Source organism: Gopherus flavomarginatus, chromosome 4, assembly GCF_025201925.1.
Source record: "Gopherus flavomarginatus isolate rGopFla2 chromosome 4, rGopFla2.mat.asm, whole genome shotgun sequence".
Classification (NCBI taxonomy): Eukaryota; Metazoa; Chordata; order Testudines; family Testudinidae; genus Gopherus; species Gopherus flavomarginatus.
This window is the reverse complement of record NC_066620.1, coordinates 149,204,081-149,232,015: the sequence shown is the minus strand read 5'-3', so window position 1 is coordinate 149,232,015 and position 27,935 is coordinate 149,204,081. Positions and strand designations below refer to the sequence as shown.

Here is a 27,935-nt window from a genome sequence, read left to right as displayed (position 1 = left end):
AAGGCTTTGTATCAAACTTTAGTCAAGTTTCACTCTACTGTGGCTGCACTTCTTCACTAAGATGCTTGGGTCCCACTGGTACTTTGGGTATTCAACTGAAAAAGTGGAAAACATCTGTGAATAAATCTAATCTAAACAAGTGGGATAGCTTTCAAGTTCTCCTTGTTGCCATTTTATAAGGTTACAATTTTACTTAAATTCCATTGAGAATATTTCTTCATGTAGGTTCCTACCCTGCACATTCTTAAATAGTCCCATTGGAGTTAACGGGTTTACTCACGGGACTGAGGGTGTGGGAGACTAGGCCTACTACAGTGTGAATGCCATAGTTAGTGGGTTAGGTCACCCTGAATGGTGCAGAGAGACATAAATTGCGTTTTTCTTGTGACAGTCAGTAATATTTCTCTTGTGCCCTAAGAGGAATTTCACCCTCATCAGGTGTTAAGTCAGGAGTTTTAGTTTTTGCTAGAAGCACTATAAAAAAACCCCACTACTAGTGTGTGCTTCAAGATATTTTTTATCAGCATGTCGTCTAAACGTCCTGTCTATACTTCTTCACTGATAAGCATTAGCCACTTCTTGGCCTGCACTAGCTCCTGTGAGCCCTGAGCAGCAAATAGGTGGCCACAGCCTTGTGCCACTACACCCTTTCCTTTTATAGACTTTCCTCCTCTAATGCCCTTTGTGCTAGTTAATAGTGGCCAAACCTGGGGACAGTGTAACCCATCATGTTTAACTCACTGCTCTTATTATTTTTATACTTACCAGTAACTAATTCAGGGCTTTGTTTTTTGATGCACTTGGAAGATGAGACATATTTATTCCCCTCTTCTGTCCTTTTATTTATCTTTATTGTATGGTACAGTTTCTTTCTTAATATGATTACATCTTCATGCATACATATGCTTCTGACAGAGGCAAAAAATTAAAACTAATAGTGCAGTATTTCATAACTTCCTTGTGCTGGAGTTTGGCTGGCAACTAAATACTTGGGGGGGGGGGAGGGGAGAATCCTTAAAATAAAATCATTCTTTTCAGAAAAAAACAAACATTAGTAAGGCTAGAAATTCTAAGTCAAAGTTACACTCAAAAGAAAACAGGAAAATTAATTTGAAAATACAAAGCCGTCATCTGATTTGCAACATACTTTTCAGAAAAAGTCTGCCTCAGGCATAAGATATTGCTGGTGAAATTTCAAAAGTTTTGTGTTGGTATCAAAGTTAATTTTCATCCTTAACTTCATCTTAACAAATTTTATTGTCTAAGAATTTCCTTAAGATTTTAAAGGAGCAAAGAATCCTGTGGCACCTTATAGACTAACAGACGTTTTGGAGCATGAGCTTTCGTGGGTGAATACCCACTTCGTCAGATGCATGTCGACATGCATTTGACGAAGTGGGTATTCACCCACGAAAGCTCATGCTCCAAAACGTCTGTTAGTCTATAAGGTGCCACAGGATTCTTTGCTGCTTTTACAGATCCAGACTAACATGGCTACCCCTCTGATACTTAGATTTTAAATAACTCTTGGAAATGCTGTATCTGATTTCCCTGAAACTTTCCAGAAAAACTCCACTTTGAGAGAGCCTTCTGAATATTGGCATTCCAGGTTCCTTAGTTATGCGTTTGCAGTTCGAGGAAGGGAAAAATTTGGCTATATAAATGACATAAGGGATTCAGTCTTATCCATGTCATCACACATTTGTCTCCATAACAGTATATATCTCTACCCTCAACGAAACGCAAATACAATGAAGACCCATGAAGCTTGATAACTGTTGTATATAACCAGTTGTTAACACATTTGACAAGGGAAAACCCTTATAAATAAAATCTACAGCCCCCGATTGTGGGATGAAGTGGCATCTTCTGGAATACACTCAGTAACTTTGACTTTTGGAAAACAAACATAATGGAATACTGTCTCTTTGAATAAATAACAGTTTACTTACATTATAGAAATAAAATATGGCATGGTAGTAATACATTGGAAATGTTACAGAAATACTATTCTGCTATAGGTAGTTAAATGGTCGAAGCTACTGTTAATGACAATCTTACCAGTACTTGTGTACAAAATATCATACAGGTTGCTAACAGAAAGATATTGCAGCAGTTGCAAGGATGTTACCAGCTCAAACAAACATCTAACAATACAATATTCTTCTAAGAGGAAGTAATAATGTTAGATTTACAGACAATAAAGAGTTATGTTCTCCACTTTGAAACACTGGAAATAAAAGCTCTGGTAATCCAATTTCTCTATGTCATATTGTCACAAAGAAAGACTTTCCTTTCTCTATGACATTGCATCCCAAGAGGTCCTGTAAAGAGTTTATTCATAGGTAGCTTTTCAGATGTCACAGCAACTTCAATAATTGTCCTATCCTAAAATTACAGACTTTTTAGGCCACTGCTTGTACAGATGACTTTATTTACATACATTCAGCCCAATAACAGCAGGTAAAATGTTCTGCTTATCTTACAATAGGCATCTTAACATTTTCATCAGAAGGCCAGTGCAAAAAAATGTTGACAGTGATTGCACAGCATCGAGGAGATACAATATTATACAAATATACAATTAGATTGTTGAGAATCTAACTTTGCACATGATACATATGGTCTCTTTTATAGATATACTACACTTAAAGTTGATAAATACACTGAACTGCAACGACAGAGTTATTCATTTTATGAGAGTGGGGGGTGGTTGTGGAATGCTATTTAGGTTAGTTGTGCCATCACCAAAGGAAGGTGGGCAATTGCAAAATAGGATTACCTCAAGCAGAAGTTTAAGTACAGCTAATCTAGGAACAGGAACTGATTTTCTAATTAAATATAATTATTTACTTTACATTTTGTAGGGACTTTTTTGCCACCTCAGTTGAGAAATGATGTTAAGATGAAATATAATCCACAAACCGTTCAAAAAACTCATATGTAAATGAAGATCTTGATATATGAATATTTCACAGGATGCAATTTCTTGTATCAATAAGCACCAAGTTTAGTGCCAAGACAGCCCCATTGTCCCATGATTTATCACATAAAATTTAGAACTTGAATCCACAACAACAAAAATCCTATAAAATTTGCATTGAATTCACAAGAAGACAGTTTCAAAAAATGGCTCTTAAAATATCTTTTCATTTGACACTGTGTTCTTTCCTCCCAGACTGCTGCATGAAAAACAATGTATATTTGGAAAGGAAAGAAAGCTCTTTCATTGTTAGATTTCACCAGCAGTAGAGCAATACTCTGAGAAACCTCATCCTTAACTCATCCCATGGGCCTACTCTTACAAGGTACAGTGTACCTCCTCGTAGGGTTCTAGGCACTCTGCCCTCCCACCCAGGTTATCATGAGTGGCAGGAACTCAGTACCTGTCAGGAATTACTCAGAACATTGCAGGACTGGGCTCTTACAAAGCACCGTGCTATGAATAGTCTTTAGGCAATGGACCTGAATCTTCACTGCTTTGTATCTTGTGGAGTCATTTACACCAGTGCACAGTAGCAGTAAAATGTAACTGCTCTGATTTACACTCAGATAGCACAGATGTAAATGACTAAACATGGAGCTAGATCCTCAGCTCCAGTCAAGTTCTGCTCAGCACAGTACTCTAGATAGGGTGGGGAGCAAAGATGACAATATGACACTCCTTTGCTTCCCCCACAATCCTGGGGCTGTCTGGTGTTTGGTGCTACTGGCTGCTCTGACTTGTGAGCAGCTACCACATTGCCCAAGAGGTCATTCTGGCAGCCACGGATCATCAGTGATCCAGCCATGCTTCCTTTCCCTAAGCCACTCCCCATAGAGCATGAACAGATGGTGTAGAGTTGGCTATACAAGCCCTATGCCACTGAGGGATTCCCCTGTCTTGGGGAAATCCTTGGGTAGCTAGCTGGCTAGCTTGGCTTTGTAGCTGCTTTAGCATAAAGCAGCCAGAGCAGGGGACAGAATATAACCTAATGTACCAGGCAGTGGAGAATAAGGTTCAATGGCTCTTATTTAGAATGAGATTTAGAAAATATCCATGTCAGGAAGGTGATTTAATTACATTCTTTACTAACAAAATCCAAGGTTTAAAAAAATTCCATTATAAAATGGAATTGCACCTTTGGATCTAAAAACTCTTTTTGCCTTAATTATGATGGCTTCAGGTTTCTACTACCACTGATACCTGTTTTTACAGTGAGACACCTGATTTCAAGCAAACATAGATTTAATACTCAAGGACTTTTTTGAGGAAAAAAAAGTCTTTGCTCCAACATTCTCAATTTTTTTTAACGCTGTAAATACTGATTTTCTGTTGTCTATTTTTGTTCACGGCATAGTTTGCCTCCTGCCCTTTCCTCCTGATTTAGTTTTACTTTAGAACAAGGCAAAAAACAAAGGTTAGTTTCTCTAATACATGGATAAGTCTCTCAGTGTGGATCTACAAGTATGTTCTGAATCTTACAATTAGTATGTTCATCAGCTGGAAGAACTCATTTTTAGGAACAGAATTCATGTGCAAAGAGTGCAACAGGAAATAGTTTACATTTGGTCACAGTTTCCTATCCTAGTAATACTACTGTGACCCATGTTTTCTTAGTATACGTACACGCGTGAGAGCACACACACACACACGCGAGAGACACACACTTATTTATATACACGCTCAAACATAAAAAATGTCTAATTTCGACAATACTTGCTCCTTGTTTAGTGAAGACTGGAGTTTGGCATCTCAGGCTTTAAATCTGTTTAATCCTGGGATATAGGAATGCAGCACAGTTCAAGTATATATCAACGCCACAGTGATAACGTTATACACTGAATCTGACATACGCTGTTTTCAGAAGTCCAGTGCTAGCAGTTGCCAATTAAAGAAGCCAGTATCCAGTACCTTTTCTTTTTACTGTTCATATTTACATAATGCCCACCAGAAAGGCATAGTCCGTAAGACAATAAATGTCCTTATGTATAAACACAGTGGTATTTAAAAGTCTGAACCAGTGCATTCCTTTCTGTGCAGTGCTAGTCTATATTCCCTTGTTGCTGTTATTCTTGTACACAGATGAAAGTTAAAATTAATGGGGATTTCAAATGTCAAATAATTTTAGTTGAAGAAATACAATGCCTTTCCTCTAAATCCACAGAAGCCTACTAAACATGTAAAATTTCCCAAATAGCTCATAGGAGTTCTTCAAATACAGAAGGTATTTTCAATGGGGTTTACATAACACATATTTCACATTATTTCCACACAAGTTTACATTATCACTTGGTTTAGTTAGACAAATATCAGTAACAAGTAATAGAACAGTATACATTTCACAGGACAACACATTTTACAGAACCTCTAAAACTCAGTACTGCCGCTTTTTGGAAAGAAATGAAAACTTCTATGACTTATAGACCTTTAATACATTTTACAATGGAATGAATATTATGATTACAAGGCTCTTATTTGATGACATGGCTTTATGATGTTTTAGTTTTCAATTAGGTTTCACAAGTTTTCAGATTCCCCTCCACTCCATCCCCAGTAACTTCTGAAGGAATTGTTGCTAGTTTGACATTTCTGTACGTTCTGCCAGAGTTTTATACTTTATTATTCAATGAGCACTTTTTTTAATTGAAAACGTTTCTTTTTTAAAAGCAGTTTGAATCCCTAATTGTTAAACTCGGAGGACTGGCTGATGGCAATGATTCTTAAAACAATCGTATAGCTTATTATGACAAACTTAAAAATGTTACAGGTGAGGGAACAAAAGCTTTAGGTCATGTATTTTTTGTTTTAAACTAACTTCTATTCTCACAATGTTGAGAGGGCTTTGATTTACAATGCCTCTGCAGTTGTGTCTGTGGAAACAGACATGGTCACTTTGGCGATCTTAACTGTGCTCTTAATACAGCTTTCAGCTGCCCTGTGAACATTACCTGCATTGTTAGCATTTTTGTGCTGGCAGTCAGATTCCATACTGTTATCAAGAGGCTGTGTAGTCCCTTCACAGGTTGGAAACATGCTCCGGAAAGCGTGTCTCAAGTCCTTGCTTCTTAGAGCATAGATGATGGGATTCACTGTTGAATTCATCAAACAGAGCATGCTACAGAATGCAAAGACAGTCTTGATGAGCTTGTTCATTTTCCCAAAGACATCATACACCATAATTGCAAGTAGAGGGCCCCAGCATATGATTAAAACCACCAGAATAAGGACCAAGGTTTTGGCTAACCTGATGTCCATACGAGTTTGATCAGGTCTAGTAATATGTACTTTACCATCCTCTGTGGTATGAATTATTATGCTTTTTTGAGTGCCACGCTGAATCATTCTAACAGCATGACTATGAGCTTTCCATAATATGTACATATAGGCATACACAATAAACAGCAGAAGTACAGTGGTGACCCCAATCCAGAACATTAGATAGGTCTCATCAATGAGAGGGAAGATGTCTGAACAAACAGAATTGAGTTTTTTGCAGTTCCAGCCGAGCAGAGGAAGAACAGCTATTACGATAGCTATGGTCCACATCACACAGAATGCTACGACAGCCTTTGGTCTGGTAACAATTCTTTTGTAAGCTAGTGGCCTGTGTATAGATATGTACCTGTCTATTGCAGTAAGGAAAAGGCTGCCTACTGAGGCAGTGAATGAGGCTGTAACTCCACCCAACTTGAACAGAAACACATTAGGACTGTCTTTCCGATGGAAAACATGGAAATCAACAAAACTGTAGACGAAAATTACACTGCCCAGGAGGTCAGCCACTGCCAAGCTGCCAATGAAATGATAGGAGGGCCTGCACCGTAGGCTTCGAGAGTGCAGGATAACACACAGCACTAGAAGGTTCTCCAGAACGGTGAAGGTGCCCAGGGTAAGGGACAGCACTGCAATGGCCAGCTGCTGGGTGGGGTTTAGAATCATAAAGCACTCCATATCCATGAAGTTCTCCCCACACTGTAGATTCTCCTCATTATCCTTGAAAGTGGATAGGGACTTGTTGTAAAAATCTGTAATATTGATCTGATCCGATGGAATGATACTTAATAGGGGATCATCTCCTGCAGTCATTTTTTCTTGGAATGGATCACCCCTGAAGGAAGATAATGGGAATTTCTGTGGGTAGTATCCTAGTTTTGAGGCCATGTCACTTTTAATATCTTCGTACTGGATATTGTTGGAACCCATGTTAAGAAGATCTGTTGTAATTGTTCGGAAAGTTGTGTCTGCGAGGCCATCTAGGATTGACTTCATAACCCCAGTCTTGTATTACGTAGGATTCAAAGAGACTTGGGAAAAAATACACGTGAGGAAATCCTGAGAAGGGGGAAAAAGATCAAACAATTAAGATAAATGGGGAAATAAAGTTTACAAACAACTTAGCTCAGTCATGTCAAATAACAATTCACTTTCCTTGCACTGAACAATAGGTCTAGACTTTGTCACCTGCTATAGTCAGAAGAGCTGATCAATTATTTAGAAGCAAAACATCTGAAATACATTAAATGGCTACACACAAGAAAGAAGCTGGAAAATGGGGAAAGATATTGCATAGAAAATTGTTTTCATTTTTCATCAAAATTTTCTGAGCAGTTCCACCAGAAAGATATTACAATTATCCTAGAATTGAACTGAGATGTCTGATTTCGAAGAACCTTGTGGAACAACATTTTCTGACTTTTTCCACTTAGAAACAATTGTCAGTGCAAAGATTACTTTAAATTGAACAATCATTGTCTTTATTTTGAAAGGTATTGAGGGTGTTGTAAATTTAACTGCAAGGAAAGAACAATGAAGGAGCTTATCAACAGAGATTGATATACAAACATAGGTTTCACTCTTCACCCTGTCCATATTACTGTATGTGTGTCAAGCTCTGTGTTGCAGTAATCTGAGCAACATATCAAAGGCCTAGTACCAGGATACTGGATATATAATAATTATTGAAAATTAATTATTAAATTGTTTTATATGCATTTGGAGGATAATGAGCATCATTATTCTGTTAATTACTTCTGTTAAGTGCACCCAGGAAATTGGTATAGCAGAATGCAAGGGAAAAGTGGTGGTATTCTACTCAAGCTGTGCCCGCAATCCCAGAATGTTTCTGATAAAATAAACAGTAGTGAAATAGTCAATATTGACATTTTAATTTGGATCAATAAAACTTCAGAGTTAACACCCCATAGAGATGAATAGGGGCAGTTCATTTTTGCCCTAAACCTACTAGGCCTGATTCTCACTTGCACTAAGGCCTCTTTACACTACTCTGACAGTATAAAAGGACCTTAAATATATACCTTAAAGCCACTTTATATTGCCAGAATGGTGTAAAAGGGTCATAGTGCAAGTGAGGAGGCCCATTGTTTCTGTTTTTATTAAGCCTTAATCAGACATTCAGAAGGTTATATCAGCAACTATAAGTGCTAGAAAATTGTTTTGTTTTGTGTGTGTTAAAATGGAAGCTTAAACTCTGGAGAAACTGATGGGGTCACCAGCAAAATTACTGTATATACTTGTTCATAAGCCTTTTTTTACTAAAAATTTCGGAAGCACCAGAGAAGGGCATCGGCTTATGAACAGGCATAGTGAGGGAGAGGTGGGACACAACCCCTCCCACCAACAGAGGGAGCAAGGAGAGGCAGCACAGCCAGAAGGGAAGAGGTTGGACCAAAGTCTCTCCACTTCTGGCCACACAGCTCTGCCCCCAGCCTCTGAAGCAGCAGCAGCTCCGGGGCTGGCAGGCTGCAGCCGTGCTGCTTGGCCTCATCCCCCAGATGCTGGAGCACACGGCCCAGCCTGCTGGAACATGCTGTAGCTGCACCACCCAGTCTGGCCTGCCGGAGCAGGTTGCAGCCGCGCTGTCCAGCCTGCCGGAGCAGCTCCGGCCAGGCCAGAGACATCCTCCCCAGATAAGGTGGGAAGGGATGAGATGTAGAGAGTGTAGGGGTTCCGTGCTAGGGGTGAGGTCATGTGGGGGGTGGTCACAGGGGTTACTCCTTGACCCCCAGCTCCTCCTCCCCAAAAATTTCCCCACCAGTTTTTGTCCTAGTCCATCAGGGTAAGGAGCTGGCACACTGGGACATTTTGTTTACTTAGGTTTACCTCCATGCCTGGGGACACTCGAGGTAAACAAACCATCTCCGCCCACCAGCGGCTTATCCTCATGGCCCGGGAGCCAAAGTTTGCTGACCCCTGAATTATAGGGTCGGTTTATGAACAGGTCACAAAATTTTTCCATTTTTACTTATCCATCTGGGGGGGGGAGGTTTGCTTATAAACGAACCAGCTTATGAGCAAATATATACAGTACTAGTATTGCATACAACCACATACTGACTTCACCTGATCAGTTCGTATAGCTGGTTATAAATGTTAGAGAGCACACAAAGGGATTGGCTGGCAAAATCCAGAGAACCTGACTGCCTCAATCCTTGGGGTAAAGAGGGGAGTTCCACATTTATAAGAAAATATATCTGCTCAGTATTACTGAATATAAAAAAATATATATAGTAAAAAGTATTAGTTTCCTCTCTGATGACAACAGAAACATTTCAAAATGGAGGTTATCATTGGTATTTCCAAAAAGAAGCAGAGATCATCTATCTAGCTAGATATTGATACTGCACTTATGCTTTGGTATCTGAGCACCTAAGCTCTTGTCCAAAATCCACTGATGTCCATCAGAGGCTTTCCCACTGACTTCAATGCATTTTGGATAAAGCCCCTAGATAGCTAGCGTTAAAGGTAAGATATAAAGCTATACCTCCAGAGGACACTGCAACATCAGTGTTGTAAAAATGGTGACAAAGTATATGTAATAACCGGAGAGTCTAATATGTAACAGAATGGCTGTGAGAGTTTTCTCATTGTGTATAGGGTTCATAACTGGGCAAAGCAACAAAAGCTTCATTATAAAACAGACAGGCAGTCTTAAAATGGATTAGGTAATTTAATTCTTACTGTCTGAATGGTGATGAAAGACAACTTTCCTGAAGAACATATTGAAAATGAATTATAAAAAAATCTTACATTTAATGCACCTTTCATCCAGAAGGTACTTTAGAAATGTTTATAGTAGATTTTATAGATTGTATATATTATAACAATGATTTTTCTGTCAACTCTAAGGTGAATTGGACAACTTTCTAACAGTTTATAACAGTATGTGAAAAACACTTCATTAATTTCAAACTACAAAAAAAATCAATTAACTCTATACACATATAAAGATGATGGTAGTATTTAAATATTCAATTGTCTTAGAATTTACTTCTGCCATAGGAACGACAGCTGTTTTAATCATTAAAGCTATAACTCAATGTCAAGAAGATCGTATCTGAGTCAAGACTGCAAATTGTTATGCAACTGAGTACATCTACTAGAAAGACAAATTATTGGGAAGGAGATAGTTTCTGCTAGAGTCACATTAAGTATGTATTTTCTCAGAATAAAGTACATGCCCTGGTTCAAATCCTACCTTTGTTTAAAATACAAATGAAACACATGAATTTGTGTCTGCACATTTAAGGTTTTAGAAGGCGTATGTTACAATACCACTATGTATGCAGACACTAAGCTAACAAGATGGTTAATGGAAGCATGAGAGGCAAATCCTACTCTGCATTTCAATGATGTTTTTCTGTATTTCTACATTTAGATTATTATAGTGATTTGCACCTTATTGTCTTTGCATAGGAGTTTTCTTTGAAAGTGCATTAGTAATATAGTTTAGGCTTTTGGGGATACAGCTGACATTAATTTTGTTTTTGTTTGCTGCTGGGAGTATCATAATTGGAAATCTCTGGCAGTATGTGTGGATGCACCTATTAAAGTAGCAGTTGATTTTTATTAAAGTTGCAGTAAAACAGCCATTCAAGTGACACTGAACTGTATTTTACTGGGGTTTAGCTTGTTTTAATATAGGTAATATGTTGTCTCTGTATAAACTATAGCATGGATATATATTTAACCAATTAGCAAACTTCCTCACTTCCAGCTAGTGAAAACAGAAATCAGAGTTTATGGCTGCAGAGTTAGCAGACGACTGTGGGCCAGATCCTCAGCTGGTATAAACCAGCATAGCTCCTCTAAAGTCAAAGGAGCTACATTGATTTATATCAGCTGAGAATCTGGTCCCATATTTCACAAAGGCAGGCCTTCATTCATGGACTCACTTGGTAAGATGTGCATGTCGTATTGTGAGATTTCAGCTCTCAAATGTTCTATCTAGAAACAGTTTAGCACTATTATTGTACAAATGGAGAGATTGGTGACATGTGGAAGTGCCAATGGCAGCTGGATATCTTAGGGGACTGGAAATGAACTATTTAGCCAACCTCTTCTAAGCAATTTGTTTAAATCCAGCCCAGATCAATAGTGATCATCTGATAACAGAAATAAATGGGTGGGTTCCACTGCCATTTCCTGGTGGACAAGAGTCCACATTATGAAAATCACCAACACACTTCTCCTCTTGTTGGCAATAGTGTCCAAAATCTTTCATCCCAGGAGTGTCCCTCCAGTATAGTGTGGAGACATATTAATGCAGCCATTAGGACTTTGCATTGCGACTGCCTCTGCTGTCTGTACATGTTCTGAGGCTAGAGGACTTCAGTCTCTAAAGCTCTTAGTCTGGCACCTGAAATGAGCTCTGTAGGCTGGCTTTTAAAAATGGCTTAAAAAGAATGAAAAAATTGATTAAAGGTGAATTAGAGGCACTGCTGGTGCCAACCCTCAAAATTTTAGTGCAATTACATAACTACATGAATTAGTTTACGGTAAATAGTGAATTCTAACTACAGACAAAAGTTAATAGATTAAAATCTCCAGCTAAAGAACAAAGTCAATACTCTTCCCTTTTATCTTAGCCTCCTCGCCACCAAAAAACCAACAAACAAACCAAATGCACACTACTTTAGGCCATATCACTTCTTCCACATAAGAAGTTTTCCACAAGCCTGTGGCTTTTTGATTCCCACTACCACAGAAAATGTACAAAGTGTCATCCATTAGCTAGAGTAGTTTTTAAAGACATGTTGGCCAGCTAGTCTGTCAATGACATGACTTGGTTTGACTTCAGTTTATCAATTATCCTTCCAGTTTGCATTATTAGGGCCCTGTAAGGTACTAACCATCCACACCTTCCACTGAGAGTTGTGGGCACTTGGCACTTTGTAGGAGTGAACCTTAAACAGTTGAAATAATTACAGCCAACCGGGCAAATTCTGCCTCTGCTCTCCATTGCATAGTTATGTAAAGCCTCTTAAGCGTTACATAGATGTTACCAGAATCCAGAAGCCGTATGCAGTAGTGATCATGGAAAGCCTGCTTAAATTTATGTTTGGATTACAGGAGGATCAACTCTCTCCTAAACCTTGTGTAGGTCCCCCATGCAAAGCTCATTTACTCAGGGCACAAGAATACTACAATAATATGAATAACAATTCTCTATTTTTTTTTTTTTGCAGTAGGCAGGTTATTACAATTATTGCCATTATCTACAAAAGCTGAATTTTTCTTCAAGGCAAAATGATTGACAGAGCAATTTTAATAACCTAATAAAATAAATAGTAAAATTCTTCCTAAAAAAAATTAATATGACAGTGCTGCTAAAAACTGCAGATATACTGAGAACAAGCAGTCAAAACAAACAATACTAAAATAATACAATGATAATAATCATGATTCACTAATTTCCATTTTGTAAAATATTTGGATTTCATTTTACACAGTTCTTCCATGAGATTTACAGATAAATAAGAACTGGTCAAAGGGCAGCTTGAATAGTTGAAATATATTTTTTTAAATGCACTGAAATATGTACCATATATAAAATCATATGTTTGGATCGTAATCCTCTCCCCGAGTCTTCATATGTTGCTCACCGTCTTAGGTTGTAAGCTCTTTGGGTTAGGAATTGTATCCTATGTTTTTGTACAATGCCAAGCAGAATGGGATTACAACCTTGACTGGTTCCATGGATCGTACCCCAGTAGAAATAATAGTAATAACAACAATAATAATAATTGACCATCATGAATAGGTAATAAAAAATGTTAGCTAAATAAGCTCTACTATAGTAAATGATAGCCTAAAAGAATTAGAACAGGCTTATACAATTAACATTTAGTTTAATAATTACCTTATTATAAACGGTGGTGAACAGTACAGCCACCTAGACCAGAACGAGGTTTCCAAGTCTTAAAAAAGCAAACACAGAACATGAGAAGTGAGACTGAGTCTCAGTGAAGTGATGCAAAAAGCTTGTTGCAAAAGAATGTGAAAATGTTTTTACATCTTGAACACTGTTTATTTAACTTTTTTTGATTTAAACAACATTTTAAGTGTACAGACACTAGCTACTGAGGAAAACTCCCATTGAATTCAGTGGAAATTTTGCCTGTGTGAGGACTTCAGATGAAAGATCATTAAAGATAATAGTAAGTGCTCTCAACAAATAAGAGTGGGCCAAAAATCAGGTCTGACATAAGTATGATGTTTATGGAAGTCACCAGACTAAATTCAATTTTGATATAATTTAGTGATGCAAGTTTTATGTTGGGTGTAAACTGGTCAGAAACCAGTGCTAAGTGATTGCTTGTTTTATTATTATTATTTATTATTATTATTATTAATTATTGCTCAGAGGCCCCATCAGGATCAGGGTCTTATTGTTCTGGGTGCTGTACCATGGCCCAAAGAGTTTACAATCTAAATTAATAGAAGATACAACATGCTGGCATCACAAACAAGCAGAGAGAGTTGGGTGAGGGAGGATGAGGGTAACAGTGATGGGAAAGTATGGTTACAGAGACTGGCTCTGAAAAAAAACAAAAAACAAAAAAAACACCTTTCCGGCCTCCTTTATCTATATAAGATTCTAGGAATGTCACTCTGAAGCCTAGAATGTGCATAGAGTGTGAAGCAATGGAAACAATTCCAACCATGGCCGAGACATTTTTGTTCAGAATATCACTAGGTTCAACCATCACAGGGATTCATGGTCTGCTACCATCCAAGTTTTAAGTTCTCAGCCATTTTGACTTTACGAATTAACCCAAGTGACAGCAAGGCAGGTATCTATGCCACACCAAGAAACCTAAACCATTGTGATATCAGAGGTAACTCAACCCATCACTACCATTACTCTACTGCCAATCTGCATGCAACACTTTCATTGGTTGTATGAGGCAGATGGTGGATTACTTGGCCCAACAATCACAGTTCTTCAAATCCCCCACACACCACCACAAACAGCACGCGCGCGCGCACACACACACACACACACACACACACACACACACACACACACACACACACACACACACACACACACACACTATAACCACAGTCACACATAGCCCCTCATTTGAAACCTGCACAAATCAACCAGAACTGACACCAGACTGTGTCACTCTGAAGCCTAGAATGTTTGTTGCGTTAGTGTCAGGCGATGGAAACAGGTGGCTAAGAGCTCTTTTTGTTTAGAAATATCACCAGGTTCAGTCGCCACTGGCCCTGTGAGAACCAGATGGACTGTTGGAGTTCAAAGGTTCTGTGGTGGTTGGAATGTGACAGTTAATCAGAGAAGGTGGGAATAAGGGCTACATGAGGTAACAAAGAGGTGGTCATGCCTCCAGCACAGCTCTGTGCACAAACAGCAACATGGTTCACTACAACACAGTGCTTGCAAACAAGAACCCCCAGTTTTGGCTCTTTTACCCATGGCTTTATGAATTACACCCATGTGACAGGACAGGACATCAGCTGCTAGAATATATATTAAAAAAATATGGCACAAGCTCAACATTTTAAAATCTTTCACGTGTCATTGTTAAGCAGTTTTTAAAAAAAATAAAATAACGTTTTGGGAGACAATAAAGCAACTGGCAGGACCGAGGAGGGTTCAGATTAAGAGCAGCAGTTGGAGAAGATTGATCTGGATTCAGGATAAACTCTGTTAAGGTGATACCAGCTCAGAGTAGTTTTGGCAAAGAACAACATAAGAAAACTGGTTTGATATAGTTTTTCATAATTAAATTCTGCAAACTAATTTCAACTAATGTGCACTTAATGATAGTAGCTGTGCCCATTCTGAGCCCAACTGAAGTCAACAGGGTGAATACATAGATACAAAGATTCACCTACACAGAGCCCATTGCAGGATCTGAGACTAAATATGCACCAACAAACATAACAAAACATCTATTGCCCGGGCTCACAGCAAAATTTTCAAATGCTCATAACTTTTAAAAATCAACCTCCAGGGATTTTTTCCAATCCAGGAAAAGCCTCTGTGCCTATGCCAGCTTCCAAACTTCAGCCATTTTAGCTTTAGCCATGGATAAAAAAATAGTGTGGTTAGATTTTAACTGGTAGCATATTCCTTCTCCACCCTCACCAAACTCCAGAACAACTGAAGGGAGATTGAGTTACTACAGAGAATTCTTTCCTGGGTGCTGGCTGGTGAGTCTTGCCCACATGCTCAGGGTTTAACTGATCGCCATATTTGGGGTCGGGAAGGAATTTTCCTCCAGGGCAGATTGGCAGAGGCCCTGGAGGTTCTTCGCTTTCCTCTGCAGCGTGGGGCATGGGTCACTTGCCGGAGGATTCTCTGCACCTTGAAGTCTTTAAACCATGATTTGAGGACTTCAGTAACTCAGACATAGGTTAGGGGTTTGTTACAGGAGTGGGTGGGTGAGATTCTGTGGCCTGCATTGTGCATGAGGTCAGACTAGATGACCATAATGATTCCTTCTGACCTTAAATATGAGTCTATGAGTCTAAATATTCTAGGGAGAAAAGAAAACCTTGTTTGGACAGTGATTATAAATGGACATTTTCAGCCAAAAAGGTGGATGTTTTGGAAGGGTTATGACCAAGCGAATACATAAGTTTATACTAGAAACTGTTCTGCAATCAATGTAAGGGGTATGTGCTCTAATCTCACTGTTTTGGGTACTCTTTTTCGTGCAGACTCTAGTGCAAAAAGCTTTGCAGAGTTAATACATTGCTCAAGTGGGAATAAAAAGTGAAACCAAAGGAAGAGGGAAATAGCAGGGAAGAAAAACATAGGTTCTCTTCCGAGATTTGAAAATTGGTAAATGGTTGATGGGGGGGGCAGCGCGGATGGGAAGATTTGGTGGGGGCATCGGATGGCTCTACCTGACAACAGGAGCTGCCCAGAAAAAGGCTCATATACCAATAGCTGTAAGATTCATACAGTCATAGAAATGTAGGGCTGGAAGGGACCTTGAGCAATCATCTAGTTCAGCCCCTGTGCTCTGAGGCAGGACCAAGTATAACTAGACCCTCCCTAACCTACTCTTAAAACCTCCAAACCAGAGATTCCAATACATCCCTTGGAAGCATATTCCAGAACTTAACTATCATTATAGTTAGAAAGTTTTTTCTAATATCTAACCCAGGGGTCAGCAACCTTTCAGAAGTGATGTGCCGAGTCTTCATTTATTCACTCTAATTTAAGGTTTCGTGTGCCAATAATACATTTTAATGTTTTTAGAAGGTCTCTTTCTATAATATAACTAAATTATTGTTGTCTGTAAAGTAAATAAGGTTTTTAAGATGTTTAAGAAGCTTCACTTAAAATTAAATTAAAACGCAGAGCCCCCCAAACCGGTGGCCAGGACCTGGGCAGTGTGAGTGCTGCTGAAAATCAGCTCATGTGCCACCTTTGGCACGTGTGCCATAGGTTGCCTACCCCTGATCTAACCTAAATCTTTCTTGCTGCAGATTAAGCCAATTACTACTTCTGCTACCTTCAATGGACAGGGAGAAAAATTGATCATGGTACTCTTTATAACTGCCCTTAACCTATTTGAAGACTTGTTATCAGGTCCACTCTCAGCCATCTTTTCTCAAGACTAAACATGCTCAGTTTTTTTAATCATTCTCACAGGTCAGGTTTTCTAAGCCTTTTATCATTTTCATTGCTCCCCTCTAGATTCTCCCCAATTTGTCCACACCTTTTGTAAAGTGTAGTGCTCAGAACTGGACATGGTACTACAGTTGAAACTTCACCAATGTCGAGCAGACCAGGACAATTACCTCCCATGTCTTACATACGATACTCCTATTAACATGATATTAGTCTTTCACAACTATATCACATATTCAAATTTGTGATCCACTGTAGCCTCCAGATCCTTTTTATCAGTTATTTTCCATTTTGTATTTGATTTTTCATTCCTAAGTGTAGTACTTTGCACTTGTCTTTATTGAATGTCATCTTGTTAATTTCAGAAAAGTTCTCATTTATATTAAAGTCATTTTGAATTTGAATCCTGTCCTCCAAAATGCTTGCAACCCCTCCCAGCTTGGTGTTATCCATAAATTTTAATAAGTACACCATTCATTCCATTATCCAAGTCATTAAAAGAAAATATTGAATGGTACCAGACTCAGGACAGACCCCTGCGGCACTTCACTAGATACATCATCACAGTTTGACATTGAACCATTGATGACTACTCTTTGAATTCAGTCTTTCAACCAGTTATGCACCTACCTTAAAGTAATTTAATATAGACCACGTTTCCCTAGTTTGCTTATGAGAATGCAATTTGGGACTGTGTCAAAAGCCGTATTAACTTTTTTAGAGAAGACTGACCTCAGCATTCTTGATGTCATCCATTATTAGTTCTCTTTTTCTACTAAGTAATCCCGTGTCTATCTCTGGCTCCTCTATAGAACCTCTCTTATTGCCTTCTGTATCCTGCTAGCTGTAATTTGTTTTGTGCCTTAGCCTTTCTGATTTTGTTCCTACATGCTTGAGCTATTCTTTTGTACTCATCCTTAACCATTTGTCCATGTTTCCATTTTCTGTAGGATTCCCTTCTGATTTTCAGGTCAGTAAAATGCTCCTGATGGAGCCACAGAGATCTCTTACTATTTTTCCTATCTCTCTTTTGCATCAGGATAGTTGTGCCTTTAATACTGTCTTTTTGAGAAACAGACAGCTCTCCTGAACTTTTTGCTCTTAGATTTTTCTTCTCATGGGATTTTACCTGCCAGTCCTCTGAGTTTGTTAAAGTCTGCTCTTTTGAAGTCCACTGTCCTTAATCTGCTGCTTTCACTCCTTCATTTCTGTAGAATCATGAAATCTATCATTTCATGATCACTTACATTCAAATGACCTTCTACCTTCACATTTACAACCAATTCCACCATGTTAGTCAGAATCAAGTATAAAATGGTTGTCCCCCTTCCTCTGCTTTCTGAAACAAAAAGCTGTCCCCAATACATTCCAAGAATTTAATGGACATTTTGTGTTTTGCTGTATTACTTCTGATGTCTGGGTAGTTAATGCCCCCATTACTACCAGGTCTTGTATTTTGGATATTTCTGGTATTTGTTCCAGAAATGCCTCATTTATCTCCTCCTCCTGATTTGGTGGTCTATAGTAGACTTCTACCATGGTGTTGCCCCTGTTTTTTCTCCTTTTATCCTTTCCCAGAGGCTTTCAACAGGTCTGCAATACCTCTTCCCTTTTTTCCCTGCCTGTCTTTTCGGAACAAGCTATACACTTCCATACCAATATTCCAGTCATGAGATTTATTGCACAAGTCTTATTTAGCTTATGTACTAATACTTCTAGTTTTTCCTATTTATTCCCCATACCCCTTGCATTGTAGATTGTGTGAAGGGTGAGAAGAAGCTACTGCTAGGTGAAAAGAGGGGCAGAGAGACCTTTTCTCTTCGTGTTTTCTATGAGTTCGTTTGAAGCAAGTCCAAGAGGGTTTTAAAGGCAAGGGGGGGGGTTGAACTATAGCCTAACAATTAATATAAAGCCATCTGAGCTGTTACAGGATAGCCTGATGTGATGATGCTTTTTTGTGCATGTGAGCAATTGGGCAGCAGCATTCTGTATATATGCCAGAGTCCAGAGAGCTAGTACTTAGGAAAGCCATCAAGAACAACATTTCAATAAAAAGGTGAATATTACTATATCCTAGCTGTATGGTGCCAATAGTGTGCTAGACATTTTGATTAAGGATTTAGCAGAGGTGGAGTTGAGACAGTAGCATGCATAGGAAATATTGCTGAGGCGGTGATAAGCACATTTACAGACACAGGAGATGTGGGAGGAGAAGGAGAGTTCAGAAACAAGAATGATGCCAAGGTTGTGGACAGTGGAGGGAAGTGGGAGATCTGGGTCAATAGGGAAGATATAACTCTATTTAGAGATGTTCCCCTTTGCCAAAAGAAGCACTTCTGTCTTTGAGACTTTTAGCTGAAGAAAGCTGAGAAGTCGGAAACTCCCTTTGCCTACTGAAGGCAGAGAAAGTCGAAAGACAACTCATTGAAGGTGTTGAAGAATGCTAGTCATCATTTTTTGACTTTTTGATGTTTCGACAAAAATTTTCTCGGAAGATTTTTGCTGTTTTTTGACGAACTTGGCTGGTCAAAAAAAATTCAGAAATTCAAAATTTCAGCAACCAAAAAATGATGAAAAAGTATTTTTTCTTGCATTTTTCAACCAGCTATAATACTGAAAGATGCAGCTGCTTTGCACAGTTGAGTGTCACTCAATGTAAAAGCTACAAGTTGGAACAAGATGACCACAAGGGAGAAAGTAGACAGAAAAGAGCTGAGGCGGAGCACGGAATTATGTGGGACAGCACAGAGAACGGCTTGGCACAGAAAGGGATGATCACCAAGTACAGAGAGAAAGAGCAGGTTGATTTGAAGGTGCAGAATCATGAAGAGGGAACCAGAGACTACTGGATAACATTGGAGGTGATCTATGAAAGGATGGAACGGTCCACAGTGTGAAGTTAAGGAAAAACCTTAATTAACAGAAAAGAAGAAATAATTAACTGCTCAGAGGAGGGCTGTTTCCATGTCATAGCAAAATTCAGAATAAAAAAGGTCATGGATATTGCGGAGGTAAACAGGATTGAAGGGAGGGAGGAAATTTACTGTACTTTGCTGAGAAAGTGAAGGTTAGAAACAGAATGGTAGGAAAAAGTCAATCTCTAAGGAGATTTTAAGAAACTGGAGCTGGGCCCATGACTCTTTTTTCCCCCCATCTGAAAACAACAATATACAATTAAATAATACGGAAGTGGACAGCAGCAGATTTTAAGTAAAGTGCCAGATGCAAAGTAAATATTGACAGTGGTGGTTATGTAGGAACAACTATAGAAGAAGGACGTGTGTGATTGGGGAATGGTGGGGAGCAAAAGAACAGGTGGTTTCTTAACAGATAATTGCTCACTGGAAAGGAACAGAAAAGTGTTTGAGAAAATGGAAGCACTGAGGCTGAGAAGAAAGAGAAGCGTCTCAAATGTAACTACAGAATGATCAATGCAGGGGATATAATAAACAGAATGTGGAAAGGAAAGGGGTATACTGGTGATAACGAAAGGCCAGTGCAAAGAGGGTCAAAAGAGGAACCAACCATGCAATATTCATCTACTTTAGTTTTCAGGAGTCCACTTCTCGGTGAAATTATTGTTAGCCCATCATATAGTGGAATGCTCAGAATTTACGATAGCAAGGTTTTTAGTTAATTTGATATCTCACTCCAGAACTCTCTTCAAGATGTACTCCAATTAAAAAATGGAAAACATTCTTTGGATTTTAGACCTCTATCGAGTTTTATAAAATTGAAATAGATCAGATAATTCTTCATATTTGCATTCAGATTATAATATGCTGATATACTGGCCTTCTATACACAAGAAACTTGTGAAATTATTTGCCAGAATGTTAAACCACTACACCAGATTGCTTGGCAATGGTGCATGTCTTTGAAATATGCAGATACTTTTCTTAACAGAGATAAGAATTATAGTAGATTCTGATATCTGCTATATCAGAACAAAAAGCAGAAATACATCCAACCAGTATAATATTTCATTTGCAGAAATATTTAAAAAAAAAGACAAAATTCATTTCTCAGTTTTAAAGTTTAAAATACAGTATTAAATCTCTTTGGAGAAATGCAAAGTCTTAAAAGTGTTGCAATGGTGTTTAGCATCAATAAATCCAAATTCCTGATGCTAAACATTAGCAGACAAATTAAAGAATAATAACTATATGCATAATACATGGCAGAGCTACTATATGTGAAATATCTGTTGGACATTGTTTTAATATATCCCTTACACAGCCTTTGTAGGGGGAAAAGCAAAAATCTAAAGTCAGACTATCCATTGAGATCCTGTCAATGTATTTATTTTAGAACTCCAAACCCATTTTACATAATTTTCCAAGCACAGATGCAGTCTGCACTGTTAAGGAGACAGAGGTGGCTAAAAATAAAGACTCCTAATTATAGCAAGCACATTCAGATATTCACAAAGAGAAATAAAAAACAAAAATAAACAAACAAAAATGTTGAAAGGGTTTCCTAAAATGCAGGTGTGAAAATTACACCAGCTGGATCTGAAATAGATTTTATAGTATTCCCTAATCAACTGCTTCTGTTCATCACTTTTTAGTGGGTAAACATGATTTTCTCAGAAAGAATAAATACATGATTGCCAGAGATAAAGCTTATACTGGATCAGGCAATATCTAATAAAATTTAGCCCTGATCTGTACAATTAGGACAAAGCCTTAAATCTGTATGTCTAGTTATGTTAACAGCTCAACATAAACCTAAATACACTATATTGTATTAAATAGTATAGTTGAGGGTAAATAGGGTTAAATTGAATAGGAATTCAATAGTGAATTAGTTATTTTATCTGCAATATGAATCTGGCTAATTTGATCAGAAAAGCCTACAATGGGAGAAGGATTGGGCCCAAGGGTTGGATATTCATAAAGCCCTTGCATAATACACCAAACATGATCAAATGTTGTCCAACCTCATGTTGCTAATTGAACTATTTTTATGTTCATCAAAGGCAACTTCAGAAGTTCTCTCAACAAGAAACTGTTTTATAAGTAATTCTAACCATTCCATAGACAGCTCCAACCTGGCTTCTGTGATCAGTTACAAACACACTCATTTCCAGTAAGATAGAATTACTATTCTTGAGATAAGGACTTCCACCCAGAACCTATCTGCACCTTTTACATCAGTACAGTGCCAGTCTATGAACATTTTAACAAGATAGAGGGTTCGACCCTACTAAATCCTAACGTCTTAACTTTATATTAATAACATAACGCTATTGCTGCCTATTCTTGCACATTTGCACGATTGCTTTTGAGTACAAGGGCCTGGCATGCATTTCTACTATCAATAGGAAAACAAGAGCAGCCTTGTTATGATTAAAAGGGTCTATCTATTTCCCTCAGCTTTCTGTCTTCTGTGTCCAGCTGCACAGCTGCTTTGAACTTGGCCAAATACCAGGTTTAGGGTCACTTGCAAGTACACATTTTAAATCAGCAGCAAACTGTACAAATTCTCTGGCATAGAAAGGAAAATATCCAAGTTTTCATGTAGATGATTGATAAACGATTTTGTATGACATTCATCATTTCAGATAGTCTGAACTATTTGGGAAGCTGCAGCAAAACATCTTTATAGACATGTACTGCTTCATGAGGAGAATCAGATAAAGCCAATATAATCATGCACAAAGAAATGAAAAGAAACCACTGAGGACAAAAATGAATTCTGCAGATACATAGAAACCTCTGACTGAATTGCCAGAGAAAGGTCACAAAGTTTGTATTTAAAAATACATTAATCTCTTTCTAAATATACAAAACTAAACCTAACTTTTTCTACAAGAAATTTGTGAAATGAGTGGCAGCGAGTGGATGAAAAAGACCTATAGAGACAGGAATGAAGAGAAATTTGTAAAATTCTCAGGTTGTATTCAGAGAATATAAAGATTGGTTTGGTTTCCACTTGCTTTTGAATATTATCACACAGCTCTATTCAATAAGAGGAAAAGCAACTGAGTGCTCAGTCCCTAGAATATAAACCTTTCAGCACTGACATTTTCAGTTCTATTATAGTTTACAAGCATTTGTCATTAAGTCTACCTTATAGTCAAAAGGATAAAAGAAGGAAATAATTAAAAAAACAAAACTATTTCATCCTTAAAATTTCAATAGCCAAATTAGAAAATTGTGAACACTGAAACAGAAAGATAGACTTACATTGGTTGAGACATGCCATCCTTTTAGTAAGGCATGAAAGCTCTTAATGGTGTCCTTTATGCAACTGAGCCAACATAATTAACTAAAGAACAACGGCTAAGATCAAAAGCTTCAACCAGCTTACTCTCTTACTAATAAAATCCTGATTCCATAGCATGATGTAAAGTATTTTTAATTTCATGTTTTTGAGATGTTGCTGGTTAGTTGATGAGATAAATGCACAGGAAATAATCTCTCTTTACCTAGCCAACTTCCCTTCCCCCCACCCCCTCAGCAAGTAATCCCTGCTACAATCCCCAGTAATATACTTGTTTTTGTCAATTCCATTTTAAAATGTTTTTATTCAAATTGTTCTGCCTTTTATTCCAAAGAATAATATATAATAAAGCAATGAGGTACCTGTTTTTGGTGGTGGCTACAAAATTAATTTCAGCCTGAAGCAAATAAAAAATTAAACATTCATCTTTTTAAGCTATTTAAAGGTGTTTCATACATTTCTTTTACAGTTAATTTAATAAACTCTTTCTGCTTAATAAACACCTCCAACACAATCAATGAGCCTTTTTCTTTCTTGAGAAGGAACGGGAAAACCTATGGCAAGCAGTTATTAAGTGTAATCTGCAAAGAATAATTAACTGCTCTCAACTAATTGTTATCGTTTTAACAGTTTGAGTACTTTAACATTATTAAATACCAAAAACACCACTCTGGTCCTGCACCTAAGTTTGCTAGATGGGAATATTAGTATCACCACTACACAGAGAACAACATGTTCCTTTAGGAAATGGTGAACAATAAAACTGAAAATAAAGGATACAACTAAAAGGATAAAAATCCACCACCCTACATATAAGACTTTAAAAAAAACCCCTCTAAACAAATAATTATATCTTAAAGCATAGAAATACCTAAAAAGAAGAATTTTTCAGCTCTAGTTCACTGTCATACATTTCCCTAACTCTTCTGAAATATACTACCTATCATCAAAGCTGTGTAATATGTTCATGTAATCTCCTTTCATACAGGAGATAACACTCATCATAATTTTAGGAAAATGGGAAAAGCTATAGATTTCGCCTTCTAACACCATTTTACTAATCTTAAAACAAAGTATCACAGTGAAACCTTTTCTCCTATCAAAGACTTAATACATACCTCATCCAGGGGTCTCCCCAATGTAGATTAGCTGATATCTTTGAAACAAAATAATGTCCATTTACAACAAACCCAGTTGGCTACTTGTAATTGTAAATCTGAAGGTTTATTATGATACACGCAAGAAGTTTAAAAACACCTGATTGGGTTTTTTCTTTTTTTTCCCAGTTCTTAGGTTTTAAAAAACCCAGCAATACTGAATATTCAAATAATATTCAATACTCAAGGTTTAGTGACATCCTCGCTGAACATCTTTGCATACTCAGTTACAAGTTGACTTTTATTTCAGTTAAAATCTCAATAGCAGAGGGTTATCTTATTTTGGCGGGGGGGAGGTGGAGGGAGAAGTATAGAAAAAAAATCAATAAGAATGTTATCCACTGTAAATTATCAGTGAGTTAGGATTAGAGAAGAAATCCTCAATGTCAGATAAAGTCCTGTGGGAACCTAAGAGGTTGATTTCTCTGAGAGCTTCAGAATTACAGAAGAACAGAGCTATATTAACCATAAGACCACAAGTCCTTAGCACCTACAGGGCTCCTTCTTGTCAGGAACTGGATTTGTCCTTTCTATTCAATACACATCTATTAAGGGAAGTAATGAAACTGAGACAAAATTTTCCATTCAGTAAATGTTCTATAACAAACTGTCTTTATCAATCTTAAGTTAGATTGCTGAGATCGTGTGAAAAACAGAAATACAAGACAGACAGCCATGAGGAAATTACTGAGCATCATTCAAAACAGACAAAAGACCATGATTAATATACATGTGTAAAGAAAATAAACTACAATACTCAAAAGACTTTTGGTAGCCTTTTAAGAAGCATGTAACTTTCAGTAACATACTCATTTTACCGACATGCTATTCATGTATGTACACACAGTAAAACAAGCATTACATACATACAGAACACACAGATTCACAGTGTTACCATTTAAACCTCAAATTCATGAAAATACACTAAAAATAAGTAAAGGTCATTGTTTTGGTGTGCAGGGAGGACTGTCTCTAATAATTATTTAATTAAATTGCAATTTATTGGGACAGTCTCCTGCATTTTAATATTCCTGTTTTGTTCAAGGCACATAATTTGTTCTGCTAATAAGGGACATTACTACTGTAATTTACAAGCTACTGCAAAGAAAGTTTATTGGTTTAACAGGTATTGTTTGAAGAGGGTTCTAATGCATTCCTCTACATTTGATGAGGAGAAATTTTTTTCAACAGGATGCGTGTGTCCCTTTGTAATATGATTGTAAACTCCTTGGGACACGGACAGCATCTTCCACTGTATTCTGTACAGCACCAAGAATGCGCTTAACAAATAATCCATAGTATATTATACAGATGATTACATGTATTACTTAAGTGTGTTAGTAGGAGGTGCACAGAGATAGAAAAAGATAGAGGGTCAGTAAGCTATTTGTGATAGATACACACCTATTCAGAGGGGTTTGTAGAACAGGGACAGAGAGGGTCAGCAAGCTATTTGTAATAGACACACACACAGACACACAGAGGGTCAGCAAGCTATTTGTGACAGACGCACACACACACAGAGGGTCAGCAAGCTATTTGTGATAGACACACACACAGCCAGCCACACACAGAGGGTCAGCAAGCTATTTTGATAGACACACACATACACACACACACACAGAGGGTCAGCAAGCTATTTGGATAGACACACACATACACACACACACACAGAGGGTCAGAAAGCTATTCGTAATAGACAGATACCTGAGCCCTAAAATACTAGAGGAACTGACCAGCGACCCTGGGAGGCACACAGCCCCTTGACCAGCACCGCAAAGAAGTTGATCTGCCATTGACCTTAGGGTAGTAGCCGGTATCTCCCCCCCCCCACGGAGATGCGCTTCCAGGGCTGCCCTCCCAGACACACACTCGGGAGGGGACGGCTAGTTCCGTGCTGAGCGCCCCTTCCGCTCTTCCTTACCCTTCACATCGCCCCGGCTCGGCTCCTGCTCCGGGGCGCTGCTCCTTCTCGCCTGCCTCGTGCTCTTGCCAAGCGGCGCGGCGGCTCCTCCGCGGGACTGAGACGCGCTCCCACGCTTACTACAGCCACCCGCCCACCCCCCAGCGGGGAGCACGCGGGCCGCCCCGCCCCGCCCGGGCCGGGCCAGGGGCGCCAGGGAGAGGGGGGAGGTGGCGCGGGGAGCTGGGGAAGGAGGGCAGGCAGGCTCAGGCAGCGCGCCGGGCGCTGCTCGCCATGTGCTGCTCCTGCCCCTGGCTGGGAGGAAGCCGCCCCCTCTCCTCCGCTGCCGCCGCGCGCCAGGCCCCGGCTGTGTGTGTGTCCGCGCCTCTCCTTCCAGCCTGGCTCCTCGCGCCCCCCTCTTTCTCTCGGGTCCCATTTATGAAGCTCCGTCCCCATCACGTGTTAATGTGCCTTTGTCCTGGCCCTGGCAGCGGCAGAGACACGGCAACAGTAACTAGCAGGGAAGGGGGCAAAGCACAGCAGCAAACTTCATTCACGCGCCTGGGGAGGCAGGGAGGGATGGTCGACGCCCTGGGGAAGCGGGGCTGGAGGGGGGAGGCTGCTCCGTGCATTGGGGACGCTGGAGGGAAGCGGGTGACCGGGGAGTGCTCTGTGCAGGGGGTTGCTGGAGGAAAGATGAGGCTGTTCTGTGCATGAGGGTGCAGGGGGAGGAGGGGGAACGGGGGCTGCTCTGTGCATTGGGGGGCTGGGGAAGGGGGGGACTGTTCTGTGCATGGGACAGGAGGGGGAACGGGGACTGTTATGTGCATCGGGGTGTTCGAGGAGAAAGTGGAAGGTGAGGCTGTTCTGTACGTGGAGGTTTAGGGGGGAGCTGTTCTGTGCATTGGAGTGCTGGGGGAGGAGAGGGAGGGGGGTCTGTTCTGTGCATTTGGGGTGCTGGGGGAGGAGAGGGAGGGGGTCTGTTCTGTGCATTTGGGGTGCTGGGGGAGGAGTGGGAGGGGGTCTGTTCTGTGCATTTGGGGTGCTGGGGGAGGAGAGGGAGAGGGTCTGTTCTGTGCATTTGGGGTGCTGGGGGAGGAGAGGGAGGGGGTCTGTTCTGTGCATTTGGGGTGCTGGGGGAGGAGAGGGAGGGGGTCTGTTCTGTGCATTGGGGTGCTGGGGAGGCTGGGCTGCTCTGTGCACTGAGATGCTGGGAGGGCAAGGGGGAAGTTGCGCTGCCCTGGGTATGAAAGCGTTAGATGGGGGAGATGATTAAGATTTCCGTTTCCAAGGACAACCTTGTCCCCACTTCCCCTCTCCTGAAGAGACCGTGTCCTGGGCAAGACTCTCTCCCTGCCCCGCCGCCTTCTGCTCCTTTCCAGCAACCTAGCAACGTCTCCCCTGCCTTTGCACGCAACCTTCCCCATTCATCCCGTTATGGGCTTTAAATTATTAATGATTATTATCATCATCGTCTTGCTGTTGTCTTCTGCGGAGTGCCAGCAGCTGGGGGGGGACAGAAAGGCATGGTCTGGACCCACTGCCAGCCAGGGCTGGGGGTGGGAATAACGCCTTTCCCAACCCCCAGGGGGCAGCAGCTCTCTCCTTCCCCACAGAGGAAAGGGAGAAGTGTTGCCACTTGCCCTGCAATGTTGCTGCTGCCCTTTCTGCCCCCGATTCAGCGGGGCACTGCCCGGCACCCAGTGTAACTCACACACGTACAAGCTCACCGGCTGGCCACGTCTCCGC

At 39.6% G+C, this 27,935-nt stretch overlaps 1 protein-coding gene across 4 annotated transcripts; it reads right to left on the bottom strand.

Annotated features, from left to right (window-relative positions):
* Window positions 1-1,422: 1,422 nt before the first annotated feature.
* Window positions 1,423-27,935, bottom strand: CNR1 (cannabinoid receptor 1). Of its 4 annotated transcripts, none has more exons than XM_050949302.1 (3): window positions 27,917-27,935; window positions 13,143-13,200; window positions 1,423-7,315 (listed from the first exon to the last, which is right to left on the bottom strand). In XM_050949302.1, exon 3 carries the CDS (start codon window positions 7,250-7,252, stop codon window positions 5,831-5,833), a length of 1,422 nt encoding a protein of 473 aa, XP_050805259.1. In that variant the 5' UTR covers window positions 7,253-7,315; window positions 13,143-13,200; window positions 27,917-27,935; the 3' UTR covers window positions 1,423-5,830. The 4 variants fall into 4 exon arrangements, with proteins under 4 accessions (XP_050805259.1, XP_050805257.1, XP_050805258.1 ...); XM_050949300.1 differs by lacking the exon at window positions 27,917-27,935 and adding an exon at window positions 26,208-26,315; XM_050949301.1 differs by lacking the exons at window positions 13,143-13,200; window positions 27,917-27,935 and adding an exon at window positions 26,208-26,315.

What these genes read in the sequence shown, in the direction of transcription:
- CNR1 (XM_050949302.1), bottom strand. Translation starts at nt 7,252, where the DNA reads ATGAAGTCAATCCTAGATGGCCTCGCAGACACAACTTTCCGAACAATT.